This window comes from Macrobrachium nipponense, chromosome 40, assembly GCF_015104395.2.
Source record: "Macrobrachium nipponense isolate FS-2020 chromosome 40, ASM1510439v2, whole genome shotgun sequence".
NCBI lineage: Eukaryota > Metazoa > Arthropoda > Malacostraca > Decapoda > Palaemonidae > Macrobrachium > Macrobrachium nipponense.
In genome coordinates, this window is record NC_061101.1 from 15,525,788 (window position 1) to 15,551,373 (window position 25,586).

General features: G+C 38.2%; 1 protein-coding gene across 8 annotated transcripts in view; it reads left to right on the forward strand.

The window, feature by feature from the left end:
• Positions 1-25,569, forward strand: part of LOC135211949 (ralBP1-associated Eps domain-containing protein 2-like) — a 41,077-nt gene extending 15,508 nt beyond the window's left edge. Inside the window, exons 3-16 of one of the 8 annotated variants that reach the window (XM_064245199.1) lie at positions 116-201; positions 703-895; positions 2,867-3,095; positions 4,387-4,522; positions 5,977-6,129; positions 6,993-7,079; positions 14,833-15,097; positions 16,206-16,272; positions 16,606-16,742; positions 17,831-17,889; positions 20,008-20,161; positions 22,338-22,419; positions 23,248-23,350; positions 25,142-25,569. In XM_064245199.1, the coding sequence (XP_064101269.1) occupies positions 116-201; positions 703-895; positions 2,867-3,095; positions 4,387-4,522; positions 5,977-6,129; positions 6,993-7,079; positions 14,833-15,097; positions 16,206-16,272; positions 16,606-16,742; positions 17,831-17,889; positions 20,008-20,161; positions 22,338-22,419; positions 23,248-23,350; positions 25,142-25,204 (1,814 nt within the window). In that variant the 3' untranslated portion in view covers positions 25,205-25,569. Of the gene's footprint in view, positions 1-115; positions 202-702; positions 896-2,866; positions 3,096-4,386; positions 4,523-5,976; positions 6,130-6,992; positions 7,080-14,832; positions 15,098-16,205; positions 16,273-16,605; positions 16,743-17,830; positions 17,890-20,007; positions 20,162-22,337; positions 22,420-23,247; positions 23,351-23,516; positions 24,302-25,141 lie in introns of those variants that run through there. The other 7 variants (XM_064245197.1, XM_064245198.1, XM_064245196.1 and 4 more) reach the window with 7 other exon arrangements.
• The last annotated feature ends 17 nt before the right edge of the window (positions 25,570-25,586 follow it).

Below are 25,586 nucleotides of genomic sequence, written 5' to 3' on the forward strand. Positions count from 1 at the left end.
ATTTGATAAATGTTGTATTTTATAATTAAAAGCTGTTTTCTGGCAATTAGACCCATCCAGAAAATGCCAGGAAATTTTATTCTATTTACTGTATTACATTAATTCAATTTTTCAGAAAACAGTTTAACTTTCACTTCCAAGGAATATGCATCGAGTCCAGACCTTATCCAGCTCAGCGATTCTGATTGCAACACATCTCACGTAATGCATTTTCAGTGTTCTGAATCATTCCTGTAGCTTCTTATTTTTATGCATGACACTTACCTGGCAGGTATATATATAGCTTATCCTCTTGACGCACTGGCAGAATTTCAAAACTCGCGGCAACCGCTAGTACACTGGTAGTTCAGGTGATGGCCACCCCGTTCCCGTGGCGCTACTTGGAACTATTCCCGTTTTCCTCAGATTTTCTCTGAACCCTGTCTCCTGAGGGGAGGAGGGTGGGAATTTAATTATATATACCTGCCAGGTAAGTATGCATAAAACTTTATTGTATCATAACAATATCATTTTAATAAATGTTTTGTTTGATAAGATACTATCATGTTACATATACTAATAGCCATTATTTGTCTTAATAGATCCCATCAGTATGTGTATACGTATGTGGATGTATAAATGGTATAGAGGAAAATAACTACCTATTATGTATTGTACTCAGGTTTGTTGTTATTTCACAGACATGGTTATTTTCCTTTGCAGATGGTTGATGGTGGATATCGCATGATGGAGAGTGAAGATGTTGATGGGGCAGATGAGAGGATGAGTGACCCGTCGGCAAGAATGCTGGCCCGCTCCCCTTCTGTATCGTCACCTGCATCTGATTCTCCAACCCCAACTAATAGTGTTCATGAAAAGAGCTGGAGTCAAGCTCACACTCACTGGCATGGTCTAAGTTAGCACTAATTTGATTATGTTACATTACTGTACCCCATGTTAAATATTGCATTACTGTACCCCATGTTAAATATTACATTAGTATTAGATGAAATCAATTTGTATGGAAGAGGAATGTCCTTGTTAATCTTTGACATATTTTATGATTGTGTATGGTGCTTAGAGTTCTGATTACAGACATCAAAGCCTGTGATGTAAATGAGCGTATGGTATGCAAAGTGTTCCCTTAGTAGCTGCAGCTGTGTAGCATTGTGATCCCTTAATTTTAGAGTTTTTACAACACTCCCATCTCATATTTTCCCAGATTCAAGATCTTCTTGAATCCCGATTATCTCATTCAAAACTAAAATATTAGTTAATTTTTGGCTGACTAGCAGCCCATGCCTGCACCTCAGATTGATGGGTTCTAGGCCGGTAAGAATCTTAAATTTTTGTGTCAATGTTAATTGATAAAAAGCTTTGTATTCCTAGGTTTTCATTTTAATAATTAAACCTGCCTCTATTTAATCACAAAATCACAGTGTTCCCCTATTGTGTATCTTTATTTGAGTTGTGTAATTAGTAAAACTTGGGGAAATCATGCAGAAAATGATCAACCTCATTAGCCTCTATCCTCAGAATTTTTTTTTACTGTGCAAGACAGTCTAGTCAGATCTTCAAGCTTTTACCTTTTGAATATGAAAATGACCATAATAGCAGAATTCCTTGTCACATTTTGCAATAGGGCAGAGGTCATGGGGCTTTGATTTTCCCCATGGTTTGCCTCCAGGTGACTGGAATGGTCATGATTAGCTTCAACAAAAAGATCAAGTGCAACTCAGTTATTGCTGCTTTCATCTGTTGCTACGCTCAGGTATACAAGTGGGAACTTTTGGATTGACCATCAGAGTCTTAATGTATTACTTAACTCTCAAACCCAGCAGCCTGAAAACTAACAGTCCCATCACCTAGATTGCTTGTCTTAGGACCCAAAGTCCTCTCATTGGTCATTCATTGATTATTCATAATCAGTGCCTAAAAAGTATGGAACCTGAGAGCCCTCCCTGCTCTGACCAAACAGGTATTGCTGGATTTCTTTTTTATCAGCAAGGATCCTGGCTTGGTTGGTGAGGTTTGGTTATTTTATCCAGGTAGTGTGCCCAAACCAAATACTACATATAGTGGCTATTTCGTTTACTTTTGGTCCCTATCAATTCATCAGCCCCCATTATTGCATTATCATCTTGAATGGTCTTGCTTTGGTTTGATCCCTTAGAGACTAGTTAACTGACAAGATATGTTCTGCAAGTGGTTTTCCATGGGTAGAGGGAAGAAGTCTGTCTTCATTACTGAATTGATAGCAAGGATGCATCTCCGAGTAATGAAAACCAAACTTGGCACCCTTTACCATTGAGAACAACTATTTTCTCTTCAGTGATCCAAATCCATTTAGTGCATACACAGTGCTACTAGCTGTCCAGCAGGTGGTTTTATACTACTTTTGATTCTAGGTGTCGTGAAGATCATGAATGTGTTACTGTAAATGATGGTTTGCTATAAAAATTATTTATTTTACACATTTTATCTGCATTTCTTGAAAATGTATTGTTATCATCTTTGTATATTTCTCTTTATACTTAATTAATTTAGTTTTCATTATCATATTCTCACTCTCCACAACATGGAGAAGAAATAAGCTGACAGAAATATGTAATTTTTCTATTTTCCCCTGTAAAGAATTTCATAATTAACAATTTTGATAATATCTCTTGTATAGTACACTATATATTTAATGTGTGTATATATGTACTTTATAGAAAGCTATTATCATTTTGGTTTTCATATGGCAATGTTACTCAAACAGTATGAGTCAAACATTCAAATGGTCTTGAGCAGGGATTTTTCTTGCGAATAATGACATGACCACTAAAATAATGGAAACACTTGTATTTATATTAGTCTTTATTCATAATTATGTTTCTGCTTTCAGTTAATGATGAACACAGACAACTGTTGGGAACAGAGGAAGACTCCTCTGACCATCAGTCATCTGACGAGGAGGAATATGATGTGTGGACCATAACCGAAGAACAAAGGAATTACTACACTGAACAGTTTCGGTCTATGCAAGGAGATCTGACTGCATTGCTCTCTGGAAATGATGCCAAAGAATTTTTTGAAAAGTCAAAATTGCCAGTTCATGAACTGAGTAAAATCTGGTAAGAAAAAATACATTAATTCTTTTTTATATAGTAAAATAATAAGGAAATCTTATACGATTAATCAACTTTTATGGGATCATAGATTTAGGTTATGTAAAATATTGAGTGCACTTTCAGTCCATAGAAAATATTTCTTATAAATTTATGAGTCTTGGTGTAAATTACTTTTTAAGACTAATACCAGTGATAATTACTTGGTATGCTAGTTAGGATCTCCCCTTTTTAAGCTTCCCCTCCCTTGTGCCAGTTGCACTTCCTCACTTCTGGGACAGTGTGCACAGCAGTCAAGAGTGAAGTGAGTGTTATTCTTTTTCCTTTCACTCCTTTCAGTTTTCTTGGGCTTTCAATGCTGAGTGTTTGGTGGTTGTTGAGTTTGTATTAAATATCCTCTGTACTCACTTCCTGTGACTGATTTCAGCAATCATACATTGCAGGATCAGTAAAAAGTGATCAGCTGAAAGTGAGAAGAGGGCTCCTCCTCGTACTTGTACTATCCACCTTAGGTGTTTCTAGTTGGTGCTGGGACAAAGGAAGTTTGAATCCTTATTTGTTTGCTCAAATTAGCAATGAAAGATTTTTTTGGGTCGATTAACAGGATCTTTGAGGCAGAAATTAGGATAAAAACTGTGGTATTTTGGCTACACTTATGCTGAGTTACAGTGCATGTTTTAGCTTTGTTATTATGCATTGTACATGAATTGTAACTAACTAATGGATCTTGAGGTAACTGACCAATCTCAGAGAAGTCATTGATACCAACTCTGCACAGAAGGGTGAACTGATTTATTCTTCATTATTCAGTCTTCATACGTGCAGAAATTTATTTTAACTTTTAAAACACTGAAATGTATAAGTAGCAGAAACTCATTTAACTTTTGGTGCCAGTTTTTCGTTCATCTTTCTTCGAAGAATTCTTCCATTTGGTACCATGCTGCATTCCATGTGCTTACTTGTGATATTCCAGATGTTGCCATTTGCTAGTTTGAGTCCAGTGTTAAGTGGTTTGTATTTTATAGGAAATTTGAATATTTTTTTACCATCCCAGGTACTCATATGTGACTCATTGTTACTTTCAGTTCTTCCTGAAGAACTTGACCATAGTGTGTTAAAGTACATATATGTTTTTTCTTATCAGAAAAAAAATCACGAACACAGGCATTTCTTTTTAGATAGTGACATGTTTATAATAAGTTTTTTTCTGTAAACACTACAGTGAATCCTTTGTATCTATGTTTAATGAACACTTGTGAAACCTTCAATTACTGAAATTTCTTCTTGCATTCCTCAGGCAACTTGCAGATGTTACTAGGGATGGAGCATTATCATTAGAAGAGTTTTTCACTGCCATGCATCTCGTAGTCCTAAGAAGAAATCACATAGAATTGCCAGAAACCCTTCCACCATCACTTAATCCTCTAATGCAGGTACTATAGATGCACATCTATTTTTTCTGTCTTATCGATTCATGTAATGCATGGTTATTTTGGATAGAAGGATCTCTTGATACGTGAGAATATGCTCAGCCTCTGAAAATCTGCCATTTTCCCATGTGCAGATTATAGTAAATTTGGTGCCTGTAACTAGTACTACTTGTTACCAACAATATAATTTCTCTCACTCTGCCTTGCTCCAATGTTACGGCTCATTGAAGAACCAATCCATCAGATCAGACCTGTTAGTCTAGAATGGTACTTGGTGGAATATTTAAAGTGCCACCAGCCTCTTTCATATGGTATTTGGGCAAATGTAAGATGAATCTTATTTATTAGTGTGTGGGACTTCTTCTGAAATTTATGAATCTTTTTGAATGATCGATATATTAGTTATTTTACCCAGAATATGTATACATGATCATGTGTTATCACAAATTACTGTATTGAGACCACTGAGTCCCATTTCTTAGACTCAGCATTTGCCCAAAGAAGTTGATTTGATGTAAGAGTTGACAGCTGCAGTAAGGTATTGTTGAGATAAGAAGGGGCCAAAAGAAACAGATGAAATGGAAAGGATAAAGCAACAAATCTGGGCTGAAGGGATTTTGTGAAATAACTTTTAATTCCATTTTCAGTATGGCACACAAAAGCACACTGTTAGTACTATCCCTGCCATGTTTTATCAAACGATAGAACACCAGGTAGAAGAGGTAAGTGTGAAATTTCCCCTTGAGAAGTGTTTATTGAAACAGTACCTTAAAGCTGACACCTAGAGCTAAGCTGTCTTCATGGGATTCATCGCTAATGCTGTCAAGGAATATTCCTATGCTTAGCCTGTGTTAGGCTACCCTAAAACCTGAGCCTGGCCTTGCAGTTTATCTGGGCCATAAAACAATAGAAGTAATGAATAGAAACATTACAGTGTATTCATTTAACTAAAATTACTGAATGACAATGTAAAAACTTAATAGCTTAGGCTACAATCATGCCGTAACATTATTTGGGTAATCAGACTTCCTTTAGTTTATAACTGTCAGAATGATGTTTTCATGAAGCCATGCAAAGCTATGTGAGAAAAAAAAAGGTAAATCATGAGTGGATATTTTAAAACCGACAGGAAGGGACTCTGGGCTCCAGCCATTTCTCAGTTACTGTGTATGTAAGGAGGCTCATTCAGTGTAATAAAACACATATAGTGTATAAAATTTAATAGAACATCACTCCACGGGCATACAACTAAAGCCATTAGTTTTTTTTTTGTTAGTGCCTACCCCTTCTTAGATTCATGTTCACACAGTTAAGTTATAAATTAGTGTCTCACAGTGCATTAAAGTTTTGGTCCATAAAAAAAAGGTAGTGATCCATTTATTTTATATTTGTTTCAGTTTAGTGGTCGTATTTGTGTGTATAAAGCTTGAATTAATATTTATACCTGACATTTACAGAGAAGTGGAAGTAGTGGAGGTGAAGCAGGGAATTGCATTGCATCCGGGAACTCCTCAGATGTTGCAAGTGCATCTGCTGCACCAGACAATGAAACTGCAGCAAGAACAACTCCAGATCCCCTTTCACCTTCAAGAAGTAAAGAAGCCACAGCTGTGAGTATTTTATCTGGCTTGTGTTTCTTGATTAGTAGTGTATTGTTTCAAGAAGTCACTTTTTACTTATACCATGACACTAAGTTCTCTAAGTGGACAATTGAAGTGTTGAATAGGTGATTGAAGCTATGACAGTGACATTGTCCTTAAGTGTGCACTTGAGTTAGTGAGCTGCAGTTGAGCTAAACATTTGGTATCTAGTAGATACACAGTTGATGTGAGGGTGAAGTTTCTGTTTGTTTGTCACATAAGTATGTGTATTCCTATCCTGTATAGTCATCACTCCACACTTAGCAAATAGAAGAACACTTCCAGTGGACAAGATTCTCCTAAGTGCATCAGTCTGTAAACACACACAAATTACTCCCAGAAATTCCAAGATTCACTTCCATTCACATACTATTTGCTTTGCCAGTTCAATACTTTTTTTCTCTTTTAATTTGATCTTTGACTTTGACATCAGTGGGTGTTACTCTCACCAGTTGCAGGTGCCATTATTTTCTGATTTTTGTTTTGTTTCTTAGTATGGACACACATCTCTATTTATTTAACAGTAATTGTTAATTTTTGGATTATTATGATTTAGTTATACGATTATTATGATTTAGTTATACGTATCGGTGGATGTATCACGTTTTGCATTATATCCCTTCTCATTGTTGGCTATAGCGCTTAAGATTTTCCTATTTACATAGTGCCAATTCTGCAGGCTAGTTTTACAAATTTCAGTAGCCATATTGTGATAGTTATAAAACTTTCATGCAATATAAATTTTAAATCAGATTTTAATAAGGTAACTATAGTAACTGAGGAGTGTTCTAAAGTAACTTTTTCCCTTTTTTCTTTTTTTTTTTCTTCCTCAGTGGACGAAGTTTGTTGATTCCCCTACTAGTACATCACCTGGACTGAAGCCAGTCAATTTTGATTTTCAAAAGTCGGCTGTGGAACAGGTGAGTGCTCATAATTCACATATTTGATAACCTCAGAGTTATGAAACATTTCATAACCTGCAAGGTACCTTGTTGGTGTTTGGTACAGCAAAAACCCCATCATTTGCATTATCCAACGTACTTGGTCTTTCACAGATACATGAAACCCTAATGTATAGTGTCAGTTGTTGTAGTAATTGCTTCTTATTACTACATGCAGACTGGTCAGTTGTGATAGCATTAGGTTATTCATCTTCGTACATGGATTTGGGCATCATCATTATTTTCTGTTAGTTGCTAGAACTTTGTAGCATCCAGTCTTAGCTTTGCTTGAATTTCTATTGTTTTTTGTTAGTTATATTCAGAGTAGTAGATTAAGCACCACAAGTTTAGGCGGAGGACTCGGTACTATCTGTTAATAATTCAGAAAAAAATTAGAATTAATTTTTTGCAAGTAACCTTTAGATACCAGTCTCATTTAAGTCAAGATTTTATATCTGTTGAAGAGAAGTATTTTTTCATTGATTTTTTCTTATAAGAATATAGATTTTATGATCTTGAGCAAGTTTAAATGATCTAGTGTTATCAAAGTGCAGGCAACAGCAGTTCCACATACAATATTTGAAAATGTAACACTTCTTGGTAGTTACTGAACTAAATATGGAAGAAGCCTCAACAGCAATTTTCAGGGAACAGTCTGTCTTACAAAGCACGTTTTCATACATTCAACTTACCTGTCAGATATATACATAGCTATAGACTCCGTCGTTCCCGACAGAATTTCAAATTTCGCGGCACTCGCTACAGGTAGGTCAGGTGATCTACCGCCCTGCTCTGGGTGGCAGGGCTAGGACTATTCCCGTTTTCTAATCATAATCTCTCTGTCGCCGGCTGTATCAACATTGTTGTTACTTCCTCCTGACTAGAATTCGTTTTTCGCAAAGCTTTTGATCATCTATCGCTGATATTTGGTGACGTACTTGGATCGTTGTTTGGCATTCGCTATCGTGGACTGTTTTTTGGACTTGGTTTTTGGATTTTGTGAATATGTCTGATTCTAGTGTTAGTTTCAGAGTGTGTGTGAATGAGGGCTGTAAGGTGAGGATTCCGAAAGCTTCGGTAGATCCTCACACTAGTTGTAGAGGGTGTAGAATGGTTGAATGTTCAATTGAGAATACGTGTAATGAGTGTGAGAATCTGAGTGCACAAGAGTGGAAGAATCTAGCTTCTTACTTGAAGAAGTTAGAGAGAGATAGAGAGAGGAAGAAAACCCATAGAAGGTCTGCCTCTCATGATCTACTTTCTAGCTCTGTAGCTTCTTCCTATTATGATAATGAACATTCTGTTTCAGCCCGTTCACAAATGGCTAATCCCTCTAGTTCGGCTTCGGAAATAGCAGAACTTAGAGCTTCCCTTCAGAAAATGCAGGAAAAAGTCGCAGCATTGGAAGGTAAGCAAAGTGAATGTGACAGTGATATTAGTGTCCCCAGTGTAGTGGAGGGGGCGTCTGGTCGTCTCTGCGACGCTCCCAGGCCTAGACCTCTTCCAAGCTCCCTGGCCCGGAGGAGAAGGAAAGTCGAAAGCCGTACGGGGGTTGTGGAGAATCCCCAACGATCAGGCGTCCCTTCGGCAGAATCGATCGTATCGACTGCTAAAGACCGCTATAAGAGGGTCCTACGAGAGTGCTTTTCGTCGTCGAGTTCGCCTTCTCCGAGAAGAGGGTGGAAGGAGTCGAATCTTTCCCGTCCTTTGAAGAGGAGTATGCAAGAGCCTGCCAGGCGCCAGGCGCCTGCGGAACATGAGATCAATTCGAGTCCCGAGCGCTTCTCAGAAGGAGGAGCGCCTTCGGTAGTAAAGAGGGCGAGAATACGGTCAGACTCTGAGAATGGAGGAGATCCTAGAGCGCCTTCCAGATCTCCCTCTCCTAAATCGGAAGATTCCTCAACCAAGAAAATCTTGAAGAATATGCAAGAGCAATTAGCCTTGCTAGTAGGAACTCGTTATAAGGAGCCTACTCGTAAGAAGGATGATAGGCTTCCTATTAAAAGATCGAAAGAACTATCTCCTGCCAGGCGCGACGCATCCCTCAGGGGAGTTGTCGCTCAGGCGGCCATCTCTGGGGGGGGCGGTGCGCTAGACAGGCGAGAGGTAGGAAAGGAAGCTACTCCTGTCAAGAGTAGGGCGCCAACCAGAAGCCAGACTCCGAGTAGGCGTAACGAGACAGGACAACATTCAAGATCTTCAATCAAGCACCAAGAGCTGGATGAAGAGGAAGATCCTGTTAGGAGTAGAGCACTTATAAGACGGAAAGCTCCTACTAAACATCAGACGGATACTCCTCCCAAGCACCAGGAGTATTCTGAACTAGTTACTCCTCCCAGGCGCCAGGAGTATTACGAAGCTTATACTCCTCCCAGGCGCCAGGAATATGCGGAACTTAATACTCCTTCCACGCGCCAGGAGTATTATGAACAGAATGCGCCTACTGAAAGCCAGGAGCATTCGAGGCGCTTTGCGCCTGCCAGGCGCCAGGCGCCTGCTGAAAGCCAGGAGTATTCGAGGCGCTCTGCGCCTGCCAGCGCCAGGCCCGCTGAAAAATCGCCCTGCCAAAGGCCTCCAGGCGCCTGATGAAAATGCGCCTGCCAGGCGCCAGGCGCCTGATGAAAATGGCGCCTGGCCAGGCGCCAGGGGGCGCCTGATGGAAAAATGGGCCTTCCAGGCGCCATGCGCCTGCTGAAAGTGAACCTGACACTCGTAAGAGAGTAAGAGAGGAGTCAGTAGAAAGGAGAGAACCTTCTCCTTCCGAGTCTCTTAACCCAGAAGATGCCTCGGAGGACGAAATGAAAGGATCTTCTAATTATAAAGTCCTTTCGTCCCTGCTGTTGGAGGAATATGGAGACTCTTTGACACCAGCTGCTCCCCCTTCGCCACGTTCGCAGTTTTCGAGCACGAAACCACTCAAGTCCTCCTCTTTCCTCAAAATGAAGCCTGCCATTTCTATGAGGAGAGCGCTACAATCTCTTGACTCCTGGTTCAAGAAGAAGAAGGAGTTAGGAAGGACGGTCTTTTGTATGCCTCCCGTCAAACTTACAGGAAGGAGAGGAATTTGGTACGAAACGGGAGAGGATATAGGATTGTCTCTGTCCGTTTCAGCCGAATCAGATTTCTCGAGTTTGGTGGATTCGTCTAGAAGGCACGCTTGAATGCAGCAAAGGTTACATGGGGGCTTTCGGAAACGGACCACTCATCAAGAGTCTATTTCGCATCCTAGAAGTTTTTAACTTCTTAGATTGGTCCCTTGGGGTTCTGGCCAAGAAATCTCAAGAAAATGAACAACTCGACCCAGAAACCCTGAATTGTATCCTAGCCTGCATTGATAAGGCTGTTCAGGATGGATCAGCTGAGGTATGCTCGCTATATGGTGCAGGAGTGTTAAAGAAAAGAGCGGTGCACAGTGCTTTCCTCACAAAGGCCGTCTCGCATTCGCAGAGAGCCGCCTTATTGTTTTGCGCCTCTCTCTGAACACCTTTTTCCATCGCAGTTGGTTGAAGGACATCGCGCATTCTCTGACGGAAAAGGCCACCCAGGATCTCCTTAGACAATCATCAAGGAAGAGTAGGCCTGTGGCTAGTGAGGAGAAGAAAGTGGCTCACCCAGCTCAGAAACAGCCCTTTCGAGGAGGTCTTCCAACTAGACCGATCGCCAGAAGGAAGTCAACCGATAAGAGGGGTAGGTCTTCCTTCCGTGCCTTTAAGAAAGGGAAGTGAGAGTTCCGTCCTCCAGACACCCGTAGGAGCCAGGCTACAGTATTTTGTGAAAGCCTGGGAAGACTTAGGAGCCAACACTTGGACGATGTCGATCATCAAGAAGGGGTATCGCATCCCATTCAAGGACATTCCTCCCTTGACAACATCTCCGAGGGAATTGTCCGCCAGATACAGGGACCAGATGATGACGGACACTCTTCGGCAAATGGTGGAACAGATGTGGGAAAAAAGGGCAATAGAACTTGTACTGGATTGCAACTCCCCGGGGTTTTACAACCGCTTGTTTCTTGTAACAAAAGCCTCGGGGGGATGGAGACCGGTACTGGACGTAAGTGCGCTGAACAAATTTGTCGAACAACAGAAGTTCAGCATGGAAACGTCTGCCTCAGTCCTTGCAGCACTACGGCAAGGGGATTGGATGGTGTCCATAGACCTTCAGGACGCATACTTCCACATCCCGATCCACCATTCGTCGAGGAAGTACCTTCGATTTATGTTCGAAGGAAGAAATTATCAGTTCAGGGCCCTGTGTTTCGGCCTATCCACGGCTCCTCAAGTTTTCACAGACGTGATGAAAAATGTAGCGAGACACCTACACTTGAAAGGGATAAATGTCTCAATGTACCTGGACGACTGGCTCATCAGAGCCAGGTCTCAAAAGCAGTGTTTGGAGGACCTGTTAATAACACTGGAGTTGACAAAGTCTTTGGGACTGATCGTGAACCTCGAGAAGTCTCAGATGATCCCCAGCCAGAACGTGGTTTATCTGGGGATTCAGATGGATTCTCGGGGTTTTCGAGCTTTTCCATCGCAAGAGAGACTAAAGAAAGGCTGTGCCAAAGTATCGAACTTTCTAGGGAAAGAGCGCACTTCGGCGAGGGAATGGCTGAGCCTTCTGGGAACCCTTTCCTCGCTCGAGCAGTTCTTTCGCCTAGGGAGATTACATCTTCGACCGCTTCAGTTCTTCCTAAGAAGAAGTTGGAGTTGGAAGACAGGTCAGCTATCGGATACGTTTCCAATATCGGAAGAAATAAAACAACATTTGAAGTGGTGGTTGCTTCCACTAAAGGAAAACAAAGGAGTGTCCCTGCAAGTACGGAACCCAAGCCTGACATTGTTTTCAGACGCCTCGGAGGCGGGCTGGGGTGCAACATTGGGACCCAGAAAGAATGTGTCAGGCACCTGGTCGGCAGAACAGGTGTCATGGCACATAAATTGCAAAGAGTCTCTTAGCAATTCACCTGGCGCTAAAGAGCTTCGAACACTTAGTCAGAGGCAAAGTCGTGCAGATAAATTCGGACAATACGACAGCTCTGGCTTATGTCAAGAAGCAAGGAGGGACGCACTCTTTTGCTCTGTACGAGCTGGCACGGGATCTACTGATTTGGGCGAACAAAGGAAGGTAATTCTTCTAACAAGGTTTGTTTCAAGGGGAGGAATGTGAGAGCGGACAGACTGAGCAGGAGATTCCAGGTCCTTCCTACAGAATGGACACTCCACTCAGAAGTCTGTCAGAGCCTGTGGCGCCTTTGGGGGAAGCCTCAAATAGATCTTTTCGCCACATTCCTCTCCAAGAGGATAGAGACATTTTGTGCCCTGGTGGAGGATCCCCGGGCTTATGCAACAGACGCCTTTCTCCTGGACTGGTCAGGAATAGAGTTTACGCTTTTCCCCCCCACCGTTCAAGATATGGGGGACTGGGGGAAGTAGTCGAAAATTCGTGGCATCCGAAGGAACCAAGATGACTCTGATCGCTCCGTATTGGCCAGCTCAAATCTGGTTCACAGAGGTGATGGAATGGACAGTGGACTTCCCCAGATCTCTTCCAAACAGAATAGATCTGCTCAAACAACCCCACTTCGAGAGGTACCATCAAAATCTACCCGCTCTTGCTCTGACTGCCTTTCGACTATCGAAAGACTCGTCAGAGCGAGGGGGTTTTCTCGCCAGGCAGCAAATGCAATTGCTAGAGCCCGCAGACCATCTACGAGGCGAGTGTACCAATCGAAGTAGGGAAGTTTTCAGAAACTGGTGTAGGTCGAAGAAGCTGTCCTCTTCCAGTGCCCTCTGTGACCGAAATTGCAGATTTCCTTCTATTTCTTAGGCAAGAGTCGCATCTCTCGGTCCACAACTATTAAGGGGTACAGGAGTATGCTCTCAGCAGTCTTTAGAAACAGAGGATTAGATCTAACGAATGACAAGGATTTACACGACCTCATTCGTTCATTCGAAACATCTAAATCACGCGAACCTAAGGTTCCAAGCTGGAACTTAGATGTAGTTCTAAAATTTCTGTCATCAGATGAATTCGAACCTCTTCACACTGCTTCGTTCCGCAATATCACTAGAAAGTGTTTGTTTCTGATGTCTCTTGCAACGGCAAAAAGAATCAGTGAGTTGCACGCCCTTGAATCAAGAGTTGGCTTCAAAGGAGACTCCGCAATGTGTTCATTTCAGTCCCTTTTTTCTGGCCAAAATGAAAACCCTTCGAATCCCTGGCCCAGGAGTTTCGAAGTTAAAGGACTGTCTAGCTTGGTGGGCAGAGAGGCGGAAAGATCCCTGTGCCCAGTTAGAGCTCTAAAATTTTATTTGGACAGGAAGAAGCAGTTGGGATTGGTTCGCAGAAAAGTCTTTGGTGCTCAGTGAAAGACCCCTAAAACACAAGGCCAATGTCCAAGAACGCATTAGCCTTCTTGTGAGAAGTGTTATCACAGAAGCTCATAAGAAGTGTACAGATGATTCGTTTAATCTCCTAAGAGTGGGAGCCCACGAAGTTAGAGCAATCGCAACCTCTGTGGCGTTCCAAAGAAATATGTCACTAAAGAACATCTTGGACACAACTTATTGGAGATGCAACTCTGTGTTTGCATCCCATTATTTAAAAGACGTACGAGTTACGTATGATAAAATGCTTTTCGTTAGGTCCGTTTGTGTCAGCACAGACGGTTCTGGGTAAAGGAGAAAGCACCAATCCTTAAATTATGTACGTAACGCCTCTTGTCGGATGTGTTCTCGGGTTTTCGATTGATGGGAGTGTCAGTTGTCGCTCAGGCGGCCTTCACTTCTCTTTATTTGAAAATCGAGTGACATCTGACTATTAGAGGGGTACAAAAAATTTGTTATTTTTGTATGTATGAGTTTCGAGTTTGTGGTTGTTTGCAAAGAGTTTGGGGATAACTCGAGGCAATCTTAGAACTAACACGGGTTAGGATCGGGTGATCGGGATTGGTTGTGTGCTCCTTAAATTAGTGCGTGTTGTCATATAAGCGGATGTGCTCCCATTGACAAACGCCATTTAGGATTCTGTCGAGTAAGTGGAAGAGACCACCCCATCGACAGATCCACAGAATTCTTGGCCACAGATCACTATCTCGCTAAGGTTCTTGAGATGAAGCAGACTCCTAGGCAGTAGCCACGAAGTCTTCCATCTAAGAAGGTAGGAACTAAGGTTTATTTATACCTACAACATATGTTGTTTACCTGTCTAGTCAGTTAGTTAGCTGTCTCTTGCCCTCCACCAAAGGGTGTCAATCAGCTATGTATATATCTGACAGGTAAGTTGAATGTATGAAAATGACATTGTTATGATACATAAAGTTTCATACATACTTACCTGGCAGATATATACAAATTTGAATCACCCACAACCCAGCCTCCCCGCAGGAGACAGGTGGAAGAGAGATTATGATTAGAAAACGGGAATAGTTCCTAGCCCTGCCACCCAGAGCAGGGCGGTAGATCACCTGACCTACCTGTAGCGAGTGCCGCGAAATTTGAAATTCTGTCGGGAACGACGGAGTCTATAGCTATGTATATATCTGCCAGGTAAGTATGTATGAAACTTTATTGTATCATAACAATGTCATTTTCCATACCAGTGATTATCACATTCCTAGTTATTTTTGTGTCATATATCTGTAGATACTGATTTATTTATAATTTGAATATATTCTTTTTGTTCTTGTTTATGTCACTCTAAAGTACCCTGTTCTACCTCTCCTGTGTAGGATCCAAAGATTCTTCACCCCAAAGCACTTCGCTTGACTCCAGAATCTAAAAGGTTAGATGTACCTGATGTGGAGGGTCCTGCATCTTTTAGCCCCGATAATACTGGAACTCCCAATAACCTTTCTGCTGCAGCGGCGAGTTCAAATGATCTTCCACAGACAGCACCTTCTACGACCTCTCCTCCCTTACAACCGAGTCCTAAAAAGACACCTGAAAGTCAAGACATCAAGTCTATACAACGGCCTCTGCCTAGAAAACCAGCGGGTAAGGACTAGGATTGAGATTTAGATTTTTTTGTGACAAAGTTGTTTAGCAAATGCTGAGAATTTTTTCGTTAATATGGAGTATTAGCACAGGTGGTTTTTAATGAATCTTTCTTTATGAAATTTAGAGTGATATAACAGGTAGTCCTTCAAAACTCCTACCTTACTGTTTTATTTCTATGTATTTGCTTGCAGAAAAGTGAACAATATTCAGAATTTTAATTATCCTTTTGGCATTATGTGATTGCCACTGTTAACATGACTGAGCTCATCATCTTGTTGTGTGATTGTCACTGTTAACATGACTGAGCTCATCATCTTGTTGGAAGTTATTAAACAGTCAGTCTTTTCATAAAGCTAACTTTTGCTGTGGTATTAGGATCATCCATCATTGTTTAATCATCCCTGTTTGTGTGTTCATTATGTAAATGTTTTTACTGATAGGTATTTTTTATAAGGTTTGGATTTGAATGAATGAGTTAAATATATTTTACTTTATTTTTATTGTATCAGTGTTTTGTTTTTCTACATATGTAAGACCATGATCTACTTTTGGAATATTGGTGGTTAAAGTTATCCTGCAGCCACATGCATTCTACTTTCTTAAATCTTATGAATTCTGTATTGTTGATAAGGAATCACATTTAGATGGATGAAAAGTAGACTCTTTTTGTAAATCCTCATTTATGCTGCGCAATAAGTATGCGCAGCAGAAATAGGTAGCTTAATCTGAACACACCGTGCCTTTAAACCTGTTATCATCTAAATAGGCATTAAAAGCAAAATGACTAATTACAAGATCAAGAGAAAAATAGCTAAGCTGGAAAACAATGAACACAGTAAAAACAAGAAAAGTTGACAAAAGTCATAGCAATATTATGAGGACGAGAACTTTAATTACTGCATTGTTGGATATTGGAGTGGATTAGGAAATTAAGAATATTTGTTTTTTCTTGGTTCCTTCAAATAATTCTTATTTATTTAAACATAGGTATAGTACGTTTTTGTAAATCGACTCTCAGTAGTTTAAAGAAATACTACAAGTCCAGTGCCATTTTATTAATTTTGTTATTGTTAAGGTTTTTCAGTTTCCTCTCTTATTTGGATAGGTTCTGGAGCTGGAGGTCTACCACCACCACCTCAGGCTTCTGGAGGAACCCCTCCTGATGATAATGGGTGAGGTTCTTTCTCTCAGTAGTAGTTTAATTAGACTATTATTAGATATTAACAATACTCATAAGAAATGATGATTCATTTTAGTATTATCTAATGTGTAAATATACAATGCATGAAAGCCATGTGTAAAAGTGGCAAAATTAATAGGTCATTAAGACTAAGAAAACTTTTAATGTCACCTTCGTTTTTGTATAAAAAATAATGTACATACTGTAGTATGCGGGTTATGTCTATATTACTAACTAACATGATATTGTAATTGGAAATATATACCATTAGTAAATTTTTACGGACTAAGTACGTAGATTACAACCAGAATCTTTTTTGACTCAGGATGTATGGCCCAACAAGTTTACCAATGATGCCTAGTGCACCATTACCCGGAGGAAAGAAGGAACCTCCACCTCCACCACCACCAAGGCCAGCAAGAACTCACATACGGTCGTCTTCACTTGATCTCAACAAATTTAGTAAGTTACAATTTCTTTTTACTGTAGTAACCTCCCATTAGTAAGCTTTTAGTTGAATTTAGATGTCTTTTTTTTTTTTTTTTTTTTTTTTTTTTAAGTACATGCCAGAAATTCAGACAAATGTACAGTACTTATTTGCAATTGCAGCATACATCTGTGTAAAAGGGGACAGTTTATAATGCAGAGTACTACTTATTAAATGAAGTGTAAAATGCTGTAGTTCCGAGCAAGTAAAGGCAGGTTTTAAGCAAAGCTTAAAACTTGGGTCACTAATCTGCAGATTAGAAGTTGAAGTATGACCATTGTTTAATTTTAGATGTACGCTGATGATCATGCAGCAAATGACATAATCATAACATAATTCCATGGTATACATGTATGCATAATTTTCTACATAAGTTTAATCTGTAAGGTTTGTGTACTAACCTTGTGTACTTAAGGTGCAAAGCCTGAAATTAATCAATACATAATTAGATTTATGATTTTGTTGGTATTTATGGCTGAGAACACTAATATGCAATAGGGTAGAAATGAAAAGCCCTGTTGATGTTAGACTTTTTATTTACGAGTTGGTCACATTAGGGAAAGGAAATGTACAAGCAAGTTGTTTTTGTCAGTGCATTTTGTTATGTCTATCCTTTAACTTGTACTTTGTATTTGAAACAATTAGCACAATGGAGGGTATTGAAAATAATGATTTTTATTCTGAAGTTTCCATTTGTCTCATATACTTACAGAGTATCATGAATATACTTTATTCATCATGTAATGTAACTCAAAAGTAAAGTGGCTTTCTGTATGGACTTCCTCATGTATTACAAATGATTCTTTGTATTATAGTGTAAAAAATTGTATTTTACCATTTTCTTATCTACCACAGGGTTTGTTTGTTTGTTTTTTTAATCTTAGTGACTACAGATCAGATGCTTAGTATGAATTTTATGGTTGTTATCTGGCATTTATTTTCATTGTGTCCAGAACATTAGCAATTTATACCAGGTTCATACATTTTTCTTTTATTTTGTAGATAATTGACTTTCCTCCTTCCTCCTCTCCATCCAAGAAACTTGTTCAAACCATTTTTTCAGACCGAAACACTTTCCTAGGTGCACCTCCTGCAGTTCCACCCAGGGCATCACCTGGAGCTGTAAGTAAATGATTATGCTTATGTTTAAATTTGATGAAAATATTTAGTACATACGGTTGTTTTACATTGACATGTTTATACTGTTTTTCTGTCTGCACCATTCATTGAAAGTATACCAAATACAGAATTAAAACTTCACCAGTTGCTGGTTTATCTAGTAAGACATGCTGCCCTTTTGGGGAAGATCCCTTTTCTCGCACCAGTGCTGCTGTTTTTGTATGACCTGAGTAGAAACAAGAGTGGCTGAGTAGTTTTTGAGAAGTAAACTTTCTCCTCTCTTTTCACAAATTTGGTCCAGCATATTTTGGAATCGGTATTCATTTTCTTCATTGTATTATTGAGTTCTCCGGTCTCCACTTGTATGTCTTTTGTATTTCCCATTTTTAGTTTTGAATTGTAACCATGCAGGTGACAGTGATGAAGAAATACAAAAAAAGTTTTATGTCCCTCCATTTACAGGATATCTTTAAGGAGTGCAAGTCTTAGTGAGATGACTATTTAGTTGTATTCTATACGGAAGTATTTTTGTATCCATGAGTGATAAAGACACTGGGTGCCATAAGATCAAGCATAAGGTTTCCATGGTTTCTTGAGGTTGAGAGATCTGTATTGTTTCCATCAGAATTGGACTTTTTCCTTTTTTTATGTGCTGACTACAGATACCATTTTCATCATAAGAGTCCCAGACTATCCCTGCTCAATCTCCTGTGTACAGAAAGCCATGTGGGGGTTATTTAAACTGACTTCCTTGTATCCTCAGCATCTTGAACATTCATTTCTGTAACTCCATTGGAGTCCCTTTACTTTGTCTCAGATTACTTGCATTTTTATTAGAGCTGCTACCTTGTGAAGGTGCAACCCACTGTGTGTCATACATGGCATATCAGAGGTGGCTGTAAGATTTTTGCTGTTCCCCCATCTGCCTCAGCTGTATTGGTCACTGTCTTTTACATTTTATCTATTGCGGTGCCCTCCCCTTTCTTCACTATCCAACTTTTATAGCTTTGTTCCATGTTAAACATTGACCATTATTTTCTTATCTCTTGAGTTTGTAACCAAAATGAAAATATCTAGCAATCAAAATGAGATGACTGACCCTTTTGCTATTCCAGCCCTCCTATCTGAAAACAGTAAACCTCTTGTCCTGTGAGGGCTGTTTTTTTGCAGTATTTAAAGGACAAAACATCTTAAGGAGGATGATGCTAATCCCTTCCTTTTGACCAACCCAAAAGCAGTGAACTCCTCCAAGAACATGGTATCCCCTGGTTATGACAAACCATACTTTGGCCATATTCTAATATGTATCTAAAAAAAATCTCACTGTGGAGAGTGACTGTTCATGAAATTGGGGCATTCTTATGTTTGGTTCCCTTCAAAAGAATTAAGGCTTAGCAGTCTTAAAAGCAGGAGGTCAATCCAGTTCTGTTACTTCCGTTTGAGTGATTATCTGCTTAAGGGGATGAGTATGTACACAATGGAACTGATAGTTCTGAGTCGTATAATTCCCCCAGTAGAAGAGACATTACATTTTCTCTCTCTTCCTGATTGTTTTCATTCACCTACAAGATGTAGACTTTTACTTCATTCTCAAGGGTATTAGCCTACTTAAATAATCCAGTGAAATTCCTTGAACACTTGGTTGTAGGTCCTTTATTTTACTTTCTCTCCAAGTGATCCTCAAAACAATCTGATCTCTGTGTAGCTAATGATCATAATTTTTGGGTGCCCACCTCAATAATGATAGAAGCTAATTTATGATTATAAAGAAGTAGTAGGTTTTTTCTATAAGCAGTTTAAGTACATATTGTCAGTGTGAAAATGTTGAGTACAATATGAATAAGATTTGTTCAGTCCATATACTGCTAGGTATTTTGTTTTTGAAAACTATTGAATATTTCTCAACTGAATTATTTTGATAAACAATGGAGTGCTCTATAAAATTTGTGTTAAATTAGAATATATATATGGTATTTGTAGAAACAATTGATATTCATAAATTCTTATTGCAAATATTACAATTGTGTAATTTGTTCTGAAAAATGAAAACCGTTTTGCATTAAACTTACTGGAGAAATTTATTATATTCTTTATAACTCTGTAACTCATGTATTTGGACAGAGTTCACCAAAGAAACTGATTTATCAGAAGAGTGATGGTGACATGGCAAGCACTGAAGAAAGCCAAGGAGACGGTTCCCGTACTTTTGAATCTCGGCCTGGTGTGGAGCACACCAGAACATCTGCTTTTGAAGTATACAAAAAACCTAATCCAGGTAATGAGGATTTTCTGTCTTCTGTTCGGGATTTCAGATTCAGTCTCTCCACTACTCTCGACCGTCCTTTAATGATGCTCTTTTTTATATAGCTGGTTGTAGGATTATTCATACCGTTTGAAATAAAAATAAATTTGTATTGAGGTTAACCAGCCGAGTTAATATGAGTGAAATGATAATGAAAAATATTCTTTGTTTCACTACAAACCTGTCAAGTCATAAGAGCCCTCTTTCACAGTTCTAGTTTGACCAGACAGCATACCCAAATGCTGTCTTATGTCATTATAGACAGAAAAAATCAGAAGAGCTAAGAGTAACCTGTTCTCGACATGGACTACGTAGACCCATCAGTAGGTGTTGATTTGTCGAGGCATTAGGTAGCTATAAGAAGAGACTTCATCAGGTTTACCTATTGTTACTTTTATGTGATTATATTTTTTACTTTTATTTTTTTTTCTGACTTCTTTGTATAATTATACAAAAGAATTATCAGAAAAATAAGCAAAGAAAAATAAAGTAATAATACACTTGTTTTTTTTATTAATAAGTAGTGCTTTGTATTGTGGCTTCATTACATGGCCTGATTACGTTGTGTTTGCTTTCATGTATGCTGTTCCTTTAAGACTTTTGTGTAAGTGCATACCACTTGATGATTTGTATTGATGAAATTGTGTTAACTTACTGTAATTGCTGAAGCAAATGTGCCTGGGTCGTCTGAGTAGTGTGTGTGCCATGTGTTTTTGTCTTCTCTGGAGACATTTCTATATCTGCCATGAAGTACAAGTTATTGCCAGTGCTGCTCATGTTATTAGTAGAAAATGACAGGTGTTATTTTGAGAAATTGACCCATTGGCATGAGAGTTAACACCAGCCAAGACTCAGTAGCATACTAGGGTATGTTGATCTTTCAGTATTTTTCAAATTTTAATAAGGCTTTTATCCAGAAAAATCAGGATTTGTGCATTTACTTATATAGTACTTACTGTAAAGTGAAGGAATTTGAAATAAGTTCCTGTACAGGAAAATTTAAATTATGATGGTAACTCAATCATCTGGAACTCAGATAATGTCATTTTCACCTTCAGAACTCAAAATGCCCAAGAATTACAAATTTAAGAAAGACATATCACTCAGGGTCCTTAAATACACTGACTTTGTTGCCTCATTGCTCCAGTACGTATTACATTTAGATTTCAATTGAGTAGGCAAACAGCTTGTGTGAGGATGAGTTCCTATACCATAGTACAGGTACGTAATCAGCAATTTGGCCATTGTTAACCTGGGTCCATCACTAATCCAGCACTAATTTTAGCCAGAGTAATTTTAAAATTCCTGGGTTGAATCACTTTTAGCCCCAGCCTTGGCACCAATTAATAAAGGAAGTGCTTTTCATTTAAAGCGCCAACATATACTACATTGTATACTTAAGGTAAGGTTGAACTTCTGAAAAAATTGAGGCAACTTTGTTGTGTTGTGGTGAGAATCTTGTGTGAATTGTGCAACCTTGGCTCTTCAGCTGTTTATGCCACAAAGAAACAGAAAAAAACAAAAAAAATAAAACTTGGTTATTTGCTAACAGTGTGTCAAGGAAACCAATTTATAACAAGAAGACAATAGAGGATGGAAAAAGTTCTGAATTAGATAAAATTCTGAAGCATAGTTTGGTCAACATGTGAGTGAAAGCGATGAGAAAGGTTTGTGCATATTCTCAATAGTGTGATAAATCAACAGTAAGATCAGCCAACTGACAACAATGGAAATAAAAAGTTAGGATTCTCATTGCTGCTTATTAAAATGCACTCAAAATCTATAAAAAAAATTACCAAAACTAATGGGAAATAAAAACACTTGGTTGTTGGTTGTTAAAATGGACCTGAAACCAGTAAACAATACATAATACAACTCATGTTAAAATTATTTTGTTTCTGGCTCACAGCCAGTTTACTAAAAGAAAATTCTGCTAAAATGCATCCAAAATCAGTAAGAAAAAAACGATTTTTTAAGTGAATAACAAATGCATTTTTTTCTTCTGTGAACCTAGTAGTTCAACATCCAGTGCCATTGCTTGGATATAGAGATAAAGCCTCAGTTTCTCCTCATTTGACTCATTTGAAACTGGAAAATTGTTTTGTTCATCCAGTTCTCCAAATAAGTGCCCATTATTTTTTTTTTTCAGAGGTTGGGTCTGCATTTGAACGCGTATCAGCTCAAAGACGAGAAGATGAAGAAAGAGTTAGACATTTATCAACTGGGGCAAGGTAAGTTCAAGTCTTTTTAATGATTAGTTTTTGGTATGATTATTGGTTAGCATTGCTAAGCTGCTTAAGTGGAATATTTAACTCAAGGGTGGTCAATTGAGTAATATGTATCTTCTAGAAATATATCCCTAATAATCCTTTAATTTTTATGTAATACAATACTATAAGAAGTCAGCTCCATAAGAATTGTATTTTGTATTATGGTGTATGGTTTACCGTTAGTGACATTAATTTGAAGATTTTAATTGGCATTCGGTAAATCTTACCTTAATTCATCCAACTTAATTGAAGACTTCTGTATTCTTTGAGTTGCTTGAAAGGCAAATTACTTATTAAGTGATGTAACAGTCAGAAAATTTCTGAATACCTCAGTTCCTTTGTCAACTTAAAATGAATACAAAAGCAAGAAATTGGGGTATTTATACAAAGTTCATCATTAAAAATTTAGGTTACCTAATTAGTATGCCGAGGACCTTAGATACAATGCATCGGACATGGAGAGGAATCCAATTCGTGGAATAATTGTCCAAAATCTCAATTAATTGCCTGAGTAGGATCGTAGTACTTCTTAGGATAGCACCAAGTTATTCTTTTCATGGCAGTACCCTTGTACTCTAGTTTTGTCAAAATATTCACACCACAATAGACTTCTCCAACTCTATTATTTCAATTATGAATAATTCCTTGAAATCTTTTGAATCTGCAGTTGTCTTTTTTTTCTGCATTATTGCCAAGCTGTGACGTGACAGATTATTCGCAAGTTGTTATTGGAATTGTGAAAATCTATTTTAGATGAGCTTATATTGATAATTTTCCTTGAATTTCCAGACCCAAAGATAAGAGAGAAATTCAAGCCTCCATAAGGGCTACAGCAGACAAGAATACAAGATTAACAAGACTGAATTCTGAGCTAAATCAAGAATTAGCAGAGGTAGGTAAAAGTGATTTTTTCTCTCTCTCTCTCTCTTGTCTAAGCATAGTAAAGATATATTACAGCAGTGTTGTTTATTTTTATGGCATAAGAAAATTTAGGAAATCCTTACATCATGCAAAACGTGTTGTTAACTACATGAACTACACAATCTTGTTTTTCACAGAAGTCATCATCAACATAAATGCTCTTATGTTGGCGTATCCTTTTATGAGGTTAGACATTTAAAATGAGTTCTCTACACTCTTCTTGGTTTTGTGCTCATTGTTCCTGAACTCTCATCAGATCTAGGCCATCATCTGTCCCCCAACTCCATGAATTCAAGGTGTTTCTGCAGGTCTTTGTGTTACTACTTTCATATGTACTGCTTTGCTGACTAACTGTTCATTGTCCTATCTCATCACATGTCCAATTTCTGGATCGTTAAGGTTTCAGTCATTTTTGTCTCTGGATACCAAATCTCTCCATGAATTCATCATTCATAATATGATCATCTCATTATATACCACCCATCATTGGAATTTGTTCTCTAGTAATAGTATATTTTTATTTACCTGTAATTCAGCTCTCTCTCCATGTCACCTTTGCTGCTCTCTCAATTCCTTTTCACTGTCCATCTTTCTGTAGCCACTATGCAACCTGAAACCTTCTATAAAAATGTAATGCACTATATTTATTTATTAATGCAATGATATTTATCTTTTTTACTTGAAAGATATCTTGTCAGAACTTGTAATAAAATAATGATAAATAACCCGAGAGAGAAAGTAAAGGGAGGGATAGACAGAACATTTCCATTTACAAATATTTAAGTGAGGAGCAAATTCAGTCATGCTCTCTGCTGACATCTGCATTTCATTTGTTTTGGTTTTATTTTTTATTCCATCATATTTATTTATTTATAACCTTTTGACGTAAGTCTTTCTCTGCAGGCTGATTTCCCTTTGGAGGCCTCATGGGTTTGTAGTCTGTGAAAAGAAAGTACTATTAGGATTTTATTGTGATTAAAAACTTAAAATAAAACAAAATCGTATACTATAATGACAACGCTACACTGGACGTGTTAATAGCATTTAAGCTGAGAACACTGAGGTAAATTCAGTGGAGTGATTTAAATGATTTTCACTGGTATTCATGACAGAAATATGGGAAGCGTAACCTTTGTCAGAGATTAAATCCACCTTTTGCTTTGTCAGCCTAGCTGGTCTTACCTTTTCCCTATCTGTTCCTAATTATTACTTGGTAGTGTTTTTTTAGGGAGATGAAGATGAAATTCAAGGTGATATAAATTTTTACACTTTGGTGGAAAAATGTAGTTGGTTGGAGGTGGGAAAATGTGGTTGATTGGAGGTGAGATCAGACAAAGTTTAGAACACAGATTTTCCAGTACTGTGACTTAGTCTCAGCCACCTTTAGGTCATCATACAGAGATTTTCTTGTGCGATATCTTAGCCTGCCAGGCATGCATACCTGCAGATTGGTGTATTTTATGTTCTGTCTATAAATGGTTGAAAAACCCTCTAAAGCAAACATTTTATTCTAAAAAACTCCTTACCTTTAATGACTACCTACGGATCTATTGTTACATTGAAATGGACAATGAGTTTATGGTTTGTGCTTTTGATTTTTGCCACATTCATAAATTTTGATATGAAATATGACACTATTCATTTATTTGGTAGTGTCATATTTTAGTTTCACTTTTCCTACTTAAATAGCCTAGAGTTGTATTTTATTTATCATTCTTCTAATTATGGCAAAACCCAATGTACTCTTGCTCTTTGTTTTCAGGTTATGGAGGAAAGAATTGCCTTGGAGATGCAGTTAGAGCAGATGAAACCCTTTTCAAGTTAGTCATATAGGTAACCCTCCCCCTCAGAATTTTATCAGCAGAATTTGTCCATGTATAGAAAGATCTTTACCAGAAAATTTTATAACTTTTCAACATTTGGGAGGTTTGATTTATTTGTTATATATATATATATGCTGTAGGGAAGAACTATTTTTACATTTTAATATAAGTAGTTTCATTGATTACTTGTCAATTTTTGTAAATCTCTTTTCTGTCAAATTCTGTTATATATATATAGATATATAAGGCTTCAAGAATTCCGTATTTTACATTTCATAATTTTTAAAATTACCCTATTTAAAAAGAGACTCCAGTTTTATCCCAAATGTTGTTGATTATGGTAAGAGTATTTGTACATTTTTGTAGTGTTTTTCATTTTATTTA